Here is an 8,266-nt window from a genome sequence, read left to right as displayed (position 1 = left end):
TCCTCCAGATGCCTGCACTATACTTGACGAATGCGCTTAAACTTCTGTGTAGTGTGGCACGTACTCTCGAAGACGGACAGACAGACAAAGAACTTTATTAAGATCTTGAGGAGGCAGCCTGTGCAGTCCTAGGGTCCCTAGAGCCAGCCAGGGCAGTCCCCTGGTTTCCTGTTGGCTAATCCCATGTTGGAGCCTTCATCTTTTCTTTAATTTGATAAAAAAAATAGCCGCAGGAAATACGTTAACGAAAGGGAACGCCGCTTCGCTGATTTCGCTTTTGAACCGCAATATCCCTTTCCATACCGAGTTTTTTTGTAGGATACTACAGATTTTTTATATTCTTTTCTAGTTAGTAGGCTGTTGAAAAGCACGCAAAAAAATGAAAGTAGACGGTAAGTAAAACAGTTTCCACGGGAGAACCATGTTCAGTGTACGGGGCACTGGAATTTATTTGTTGCAAATTATAGGGGTTCTTATTTGAAACATGAACACAACAAGCCGCGTGTGCGAACCTGTCCCTCGTTTGGATCGATCCGTGCGCTATCGGAGTGTCAGTCACTCTCGCTAGTACTACGTAGCAGCCCTAGCAGTCAGAGCTGTGACCCCTATCCCGCGGTTCGCATCGAGTCGCGACCGCGGATGGTTTCAGGCCAGTGGGGAGAGAGACAAGTCTTTCAACTGAAGGTATTTATTCACCTCAGATACATATATGCCAATTGCAACGAATAGAGTAGCACATGAAGTTAACAGAACACCTCAACGGCTGGAGTGTTCCGCACTACTGGGTGAAACAACCGTTAACAAATAGCAAGCACACGTCGAGGCAATGATAACTGTTCATCTCACCTCGCGTGGCTTTTGCACTCCGGTCCGGGGCGGTAGTTCGCACTCCATGGCCGGAGCACTACAGACAGACAGTGCTCCGGCAATGGGGTTGATGGCGGCGACGGTGCTCACGGCTTGGGTCCGATGTGGTCAGTCAAACCTCCCAAGACCGAAGATCCGCGAGGCCCCCGAGAAAGCGAGGCGCGTCCCTCGGGTGCAGCGGAGGAATCTCCCCACGAAAGGGGAAGGAGAGAACGGGGCGTCTAGGCTGCAAAATGAGCGTAGTGCGCGAAGGGTAGCGGGGGTGGCAAAATGCCCCCGTCCAACGCAACCCCTCTCGCCGCTGCGCGTGTAAACATATCATGAACCAAGGCGCCGCGTTGAACACACTGGCTTGCGCGTGCTACCCCACAACATTGGGTACACACCTACTGCTTTCTTTCTTGGAGAATGTTTCTTTTGGGCCTGTCAGAAGCGTGTCTGTATTAGAAAACACAACAACGGTTTGTTTTGACACGAGAAAAAGAAAGAAAAAGCTTTCACATGCATAAATGTCGCACACGGTGTTGGGCACCATGGAGGAAAAAAAGCTTAGGAAAGAGTGGCGTCCACAAGCCAGCTTGCTATGAAGCCTCCACCTTCTCGGGCTTATGGTTGAATTCTCATCATGCTCCTGTTTCATTTTTATGGCTGGGCTTCGAGACTGTCACGTGACGCTCGCTTCTAGTTTTTTTTTTCCCCTCCAAGTTTAGCATGATGCGCGCCAATTGCGTCATATATAAAGTGTTCAGCGTACCGGACATAAATACATTCTCGCATTGCGAGCAAATTTCAGATTACAGAGGCTACCTTTTCACAGTAGTGTTTCAAGAGGACATAAGTTAGCTCGCGTGACTTAAATTATTAGAATTGCGTGAAAATATATACTAAAACAATTTCGCATACTTGAGCACACCAAGCGCGTGAGTTTCCTAGTGGACGCTTCCAATACTCTGAGGCGCCCCCTTCTGAAAATGCTGCTGAGGGAGGAACTACATTAAAAATATAATGCTTGCCTTTTAGAGAAGCTGCAAAAGTGGTTTTAGTTCAGATTATGGCATTGCTTGCTCCTTCTAAACCATTTTTTTTTCTTATGTCCAGTACACAGGGATATGCTATTATGAAATAGAGCATCCTGTGTGACTTTCCCCAGGCCTGTATACAGATTTCCGTGTGAATTGATGAATACAAAGAAAAACGTTCAATACCGCAACTGTCTTCTTGTGATCAAGTAGGCTGTTTCGCGAAAACAAATTATTCGTCTTCCTAAGTGAATCGCGAAGACAAAGACACACTCGAAATCCAGCTGCAAGACCACGGCAGTAGACAGATAGGCTACCACTTCAGAAGCTACGCTAGGCCTTCCCGTGTAACAATGTTTTCTATCGAGCTCACAACCGTCCGTACGACTCTACTCCATTCTATTGTATTGGACCTTAATACAATGAAAAACTGGTACTGAGCATTAGGTCACAGGCGTAATAAATTTATTGAATGACAAACTCAGTCAACTAAACATGCCAGCAATCATTCGCTTGTCGGTTTGTTCTGATGGGCTCGACACGGGCGATTTAGTAACGGGCCCGATTTGTCCTTCGTCCTGGTATGACGGCGCTGAACGGGCTTCTTCGGCAGAGGCACCAGCGTGTCGCGCATGGCACGCCGTCCAACGACCTCGGGCGATGGGGGTATGGAGCTGCTAACGTGTGACGAGTGTTGTCGCAACCGATTATTGAAGTCGCAAGGGAGACGTTCGGCGCCGATAATAAATAACGCCATCAAAGTGGCTGAAATGGCCAGCTTCGTAACAGTGGTATTGTCGCCTAATAAAATGGGGCTCAGCTGGCCCAGTGTGTCCCCGAATCAGCCAGAGGAGAGCATAGCGGCGGTTCCACGGCAGTGCGCCATAACTGGGTACGATCTGAAGCTCGTGGCTATGAAGAACGTGAAGCACACGCTGCCGGCCGTCCGCATCAGGACCACCAGCGTATCACGCAGTGCTTGCACTCCGTTGTACGTTGCAGCGAGAGCGGTCAACGTCACGGCGAAGCCAAGCCCCGAGCTGACCACGGCGTTCCTTATACCGAAGTGCGGGACAAACGGTATAGCAGGCGACGCACGCAGCGGCTGACAGTACATAGCTCAGTGTGGCCGCGACGTCTCCGATTGGAATGCCGTCCTTCGTGACGAACGTGTCGTAACTAAAGCAGAGCGCCAACCACATGCAACTCATCAAGACCGTGCGGGTCCTCAGTTTAGCGCTGCAGAGACCATTGCTTTCAGCTGCTTCCCAGTCACGTGTCCGGAGGTCTGCTATCTGTCGCGCCATAAGTCCTTGGCAAACCTCGGCCGAGACGTTGTTCATCTTCGCTGCACGCAAAGCGACTCGCTCGGCTTCCTTCACATGGCCGGTCGCCAGAAGCCATATGGGAGATTCGCTGACGGCGTAGTAGAGCACCAGGAGCAGACACGTCGGAATCATCAGTATCAGCTGCACGGCAACCCACCCCGTCCTAGCTAGATAAGCGGCGAACATCGTAAGAGGCATTAGGACAAAAGGCAGCAACGAGACCGCGACTATGTGTGCCGGAAACTTCTGCATCGTTGACACATCGGAAACCAAGGCAAGCGCAGGGGGCACCAAAGCACTTGTCGAAGCGGAGACGATGGCGCGCACGATCATGAAGAACTGCAAATCGTTCGGCATGGCACTTGCAACGGCCGACATGAGGACCACGGGAATGGTGATGAAGAGCGCCGTCCGGCGACCGATGCTGTCCACGAACGAAGCAGCTGCGACTAACGGGATCACGCTAGCAGCCGCGTACACGATCCTCACAAATTCGATGAGCCAGTGCCGGTCGCACACCAAGTTCCAAGCGCTGACGATGTTGTCCCCGTATTGGGTGTAGTCGTACTCCCACGACGAGCAGCGAACGACCCGCGCCTCGGTGCCTCCGTCTGGCGGCTCGCGAATCGTGCAGTGGCTGTACTCGCCGTTAATAATAATATCTGGGGTTTAACGTCCCAAAACCACGATATGATTATGAGAGACACCGTAGTGGAGGGCTCCGGAAATTTCGACCACCTGGGGTTCTTTAACGTGTACCTAAATCTAAGTACACGGGCCTCAAACATTTTCGCCTCCATCGAAAATGCAGCCGCCGCGGCCGGGATTCGATCCCGCGACCTTCGGGTCAGCAGTCGAGCGCCATAACCACTAGACCACCGTGGCGGGGCGTACTCGCCGTTCTCGTCCACTGGTATGGCCAACTGCTTCCACTGGTCGACGCTGAGGTTCGCGAAGGAATCGGACCTTCTGCACCAGTGGTCCATGACGCCAGCCGTAAGCAGGAATATCTCGCTGTGCAGCAAGTAGTTCCCAATGACGATGGCTGCACTTAATATATACAGCAGCTGGAAGACACCTTCGCCGTACGGAAGCTGTGTCTCCCACAGCCCCGGCGACTCTACGGACCTTGTCGCTACTGCCGCTGCCGTTTCAGGCATAGCAAGTCGCGGAAGTGAGCTGTTTGCTATGATTGGTTGGGTTGGTCCTGGCGGAAAGGCTCAACCCACTAAGGGGGATCGGCCACGAATCGCGCGGCAGTAGATGGATGGATGGATAGAAAAACTTTATTAAGGTTCTTCGGAAGGCATTCCAGCACGTAGCGGGCAGCTCACACGTCGGAACAGAAAGACCAAGTCTCTCTGCTGTGTCGTGGGCCCATTGGCTTGCCCATAGCTGTTCTTCGAGTCCGGAGCTACTAATAGTAGCCTTGCACTTGGGCGGCGTGGTGCCTTCGCCGCCGCGTAACGCGGAGCACCGCCAGGGCATATGTTCGAAGTTGGCTATATTCGCGCACCCATGGGCGTCCGGAGGGGGGTGCAAGGGGGGGCAGCTGCCCCTCCCTGGAATTTCGGATAATATTTTTCTATGTGGTAGCAATGAGCTACACAGCTTGATTAGCACACTCAGGTGCCGGCCTTCTCTATTTCCAACCAATTTCGCATTTTGCACACTATTGAATAATCTTGCCGGTGATTTCATGGCAGTGAAAGCTGTCAGTGCTGGACCCCCCCCCCCCCTCCCTTGCACCCCCCTGCAATAAGTTCTGCGGACGCCCTTGCGCGCACCATGAACATGCATTAGTTGGTTGTATCTCCGGGTAAAAATTGTGCAGTAGAGCGGGGTACGCCCCAACCTGAAGTAGTTTGAGTGTCAGAGCCTGTGGTCTGCTTAACTTTATGTGTGGCGGAGGGTACTTTCTCCGTCCCAGGTAAAAGTAACCTTTTCGAGATGGAAAAGTAACCTCAGCACCGCGCAAGCCGGTAACTCTACGGTCTTCTACTCCTCGCGCAACTATGAGGCAATAAAAGTTGCGAAGAAACGAGAAAGAAGAGAAAACAAAGGAAAGTGCTAGAAAGAGGATTTGTGAGCAAATTAAAACATTAGAGTGATGATTTTGGTTTCTTTGTAGAACGATAATAATAAAAGGGTTAAATTTCTTTTAACTAATCTCTTGCGAGTAAAAATAAAATACGTAATAGTAGCATGGCGTTCTCTTTGATTCGTTTATAAAATGAAATATGGCATCACATATGTCCCTGTTGCAGTGACCCATTGTCGACGCTCCCACGGAGGGTGTTACGGACACAGAATGCTGAGTACCAAGTTTTTGAAAAGAAGCTTTCAGAAATATTTGCCCTTGGTTTTCGTATTTGCGACATTCTGTGGAGAAATGCTCAATGGCTTCTGCTTGATTGCAGTAATGACATTGAGGTGAAGGAGCGAAACCAGACCTGTGCTAATAAAAATTTAATGGGAACTGCAGACACCATTCAAGACATTTCTTCTTCTTCATCTCTTTGTCCTATTCAAAGCGCGTGCGCATCAGCTGGAAACCATGTGCGAGAGGTGTTCTTCAGTTATTGAATGAGTTATACGCCAAAGTTTCAAATATTCTTCCCCACGTGCAACTGCGATCTTAGCAAACAAAAACGAAAGAAACTTGAATATGTGCGCCCCAAAATTTACAGACTTCCAACCTGAAAGTTACAAATCTGAAAAGTGGTGCTTAGTGCTCTTTTTCTTTCTTCCTTTTTTTACATGAGGAGGTAGAGAGAGCATGGCAGGTGCGCGTGTGCGCCTTTGCACAAGCATCCAGGCGCCGTAAAGAACCATAACGACGCTTTACTTCTCAGATAGCTGGCAAGAGATCCAATGCAGCCGGTAATAAACCAATCTTGTGGTGCTTAAAGACTTACTTGAGAACGAATCGAACTGAAAACTATATTAGCGTTCAAGTTTATCGCTGTGTTACTGTCCGCATCCGTTCAGTTGAATGTGTTTACCGTTGCGACGACGCTTCCGGTGTTGTCGCCGTTGGCCGGCGGATCGCCTTAAAATTCGATAAACAACATTTTACCCTGAATATTTTCCCGGATATTCGCAATGTTGATGGCAATCGTGACGACTCGCGTATTTTCCTGTTTCACGGCGAGAAATTCTGGGCCGATGAGTCTCGCGGGCGCAGGCTAGGGAACAAGAGAAAGACGAAGACAGGCGTGTTGTGATGGCCGTCCAGCGGGTTGAATGGACCGCAGCCCGACGGGAATGAAGCCCGGCCGTCGTGTCCAGCTGTGGGAAATATGAAGCTTCACTTGCTCTGCTGTTCACTACTCGTGCTGTGCCGAACAGGTAAAGCTCGCCGTTGCGTGGTTTCCGCGTGTGTAGCTCCGGGCCGGTGTAGTGCCCTCAGTATATCGCGACGGCCCTCGTGGTGTTCCTTCGGGTTTTGTGAGGGGTACTTGCGGATAGCGGCTGCACAGTCGGCGTCAAAAGTTTAGAGACCACTAGGTATGATAAAACTTTGAATCTCCCAGCAATTCGTGGCTGTATTCGGTTGAACTGCACAGTACATGTATTTAGCCCGTTTTAGAACCCCATGCCGGGAATCTAAATTCAGGGCTCCCTGCCGAAGCAGCGGACATATTAATCGCTTTGTTGAGACTCGCGGTCTCTAAACTTTTGACGCTGACTTCACTTGTTCGCGCTTCTCTAACACACGTGCACACAGCGGGCGATATTCACTTGCCGAACGACGGACAGCAGGTGTCGCACTCTCGGCGCGTTGCGTTAGTTAGTCTAGTTGTATGGTGTTCTGTGTGCGCCTTTCGTGAGCGTGTTTTGTCTACTTAGCAAGAGCTGCAGAATTGTAGAGTCACGCTATGGACACTCTTATACGTCACTACAAACAAAATTCTAAAATAGACGGCATCATTTTGTACATGGTTGTGGAGCACATAGTCGTTACTACTGCTGCAAGCCACATAATTATACTGACCGTGAAAGACCAATCGCACGCGGCGAATACGGAACCGTGTACGCATTTTATTTCATTCTCATTATACTTCCAAGACCTATTGTAGGGGAATCGCTGCAACATGCTAGCAATGCATTTACCCACAAGTACTCACCGAAGAAGGACATTAGTGTCACGTGGATTTACCTCCTGACGTCCCACGTGTGCGTACAGCGTTTTTGTGCTGTCACGTTGCAGTGGCAAGTTAGTTAATTCACCTATATGCTATGGCTGCGCATTTCCTTCAGTTAATGAGGAAATGTAAAAAATAATTTGCAAGCATTGATTGCACCTGTTCGTTGCTATCAGTGTACTGAGTGTAACAATTCTGTTTATAGCAACATGTTAACTACTCACGGCTTGAAACCCTTGCAAGAATGTAACCTGGATGTAGGATGCTATAATGAACTCATGGAAGAAGAAATAAACTGCGAGATTACTACGTATCACGGTCAGCCTTGGCTGCGTGACCCAACACGTTACTTATGAGACAGCGTATTGGCTGAAAAAGTTTCGCTAGCGGTAGTTCTTAATGGATGGCCACATGACCGGCTGCGCTGCCGTAGCTTTGCCTTTCGAGTGGGAACATTAAAACCTACCGCGTAACCTGACTTTTGTGATCACGTGTTAGTACCATACTTTATGGCTTCAACCGTGTTGTGTAATTCTTTCCCCTAATTTTTCTATACTCCACGAATAAAGAACGTTCGCCGTACTGCGCACGCCCTTGCAATCAGCACAATGCAAAAACAGTGCACACTTCACTATAGACAGACGAAGGAATACGGGGCACAGGCGCTGGTTAACAACTGACGTTTTTAAAGAGAAAGACTTAGATGTCTCATCAAGCGCGAAAGGTGACCGTCAGCGACAACAAGAGTGACACAAAAAAAATCATGTGATAAAGTCACTATGACGTCATAGTTCGCTAAAGGTTGTGACGTCACTATGACGTCACAACAAGTGGCGTCACATGATGCCGTCATCCCATGACATCGTCGCTTGGTCAAAAGCGGGCCGATCCCGGAGGCACTGCA

General features: G+C 49.6%; 1 protein-coding gene across 1 annotated transcript; it reads right to left on the bottom strand.

The window, feature by feature from the left end:
• Nucleotides 1-1,293: 1,293 nt before the first annotated feature.
• Nucleotides 1,294-4,374, bottom strand: LOC119386014 (solute carrier family 22 member 4). The gene is made up of 3 exons (XM_037653367.1): nucleotides 4,113-4,374; nucleotides 3,209-3,876; nucleotides 1,294-1,305 (listed from the first exon to the last, which is right to left on the bottom strand). The coding sequence occupies exons 1-3, from the start codon at nucleotides 4,372-4,374 to the stop codon at nucleotides 1,294-1,296; spliced, it is 942 nt and encodes a 313-aa protein (XP_037509295.1).
• Between the last annotated feature and the right edge of the window lie 3,892 nt (nucleotides 4,375-8,266).

Source organism: Rhipicephalus sanguineus, chromosome 3 (assembly GCF_013339695.2).
Source record: "Rhipicephalus sanguineus isolate Rsan-2018 chromosome 3, BIME_Rsan_1.4, whole genome shotgun sequence".
In the NCBI taxonomy this organism is placed as follows: Eukaryota; Metazoa; Arthropoda; class Arachnida; order Ixodida; family Ixodidae; genus Rhipicephalus; species Rhipicephalus sanguineus.
The sequence above is the reverse complement of the archived record's forward strand: the minus strand, read 5'-3'. Positions and strand labels throughout refer to the sequence as shown.

What these genes read in the sequence shown, in the direction of transcription:
- LOC119386014 (XM_037653367.1), bottom strand. Translation starts at nt 4,374, where the DNA reads ATGCCTGAAACGGCAGCGGCAGTAGCGACAAGGTCCGTAGAGTCGCCG. An exon ending in CATACCAGTGGACGAGAACG is followed by an intron (nt 3,877 to 4,112) that starts GCGAGTACGCCC and finishes GTTAAACCCCAG; the next exon opens with ATATTATTATTAACGGCGAG.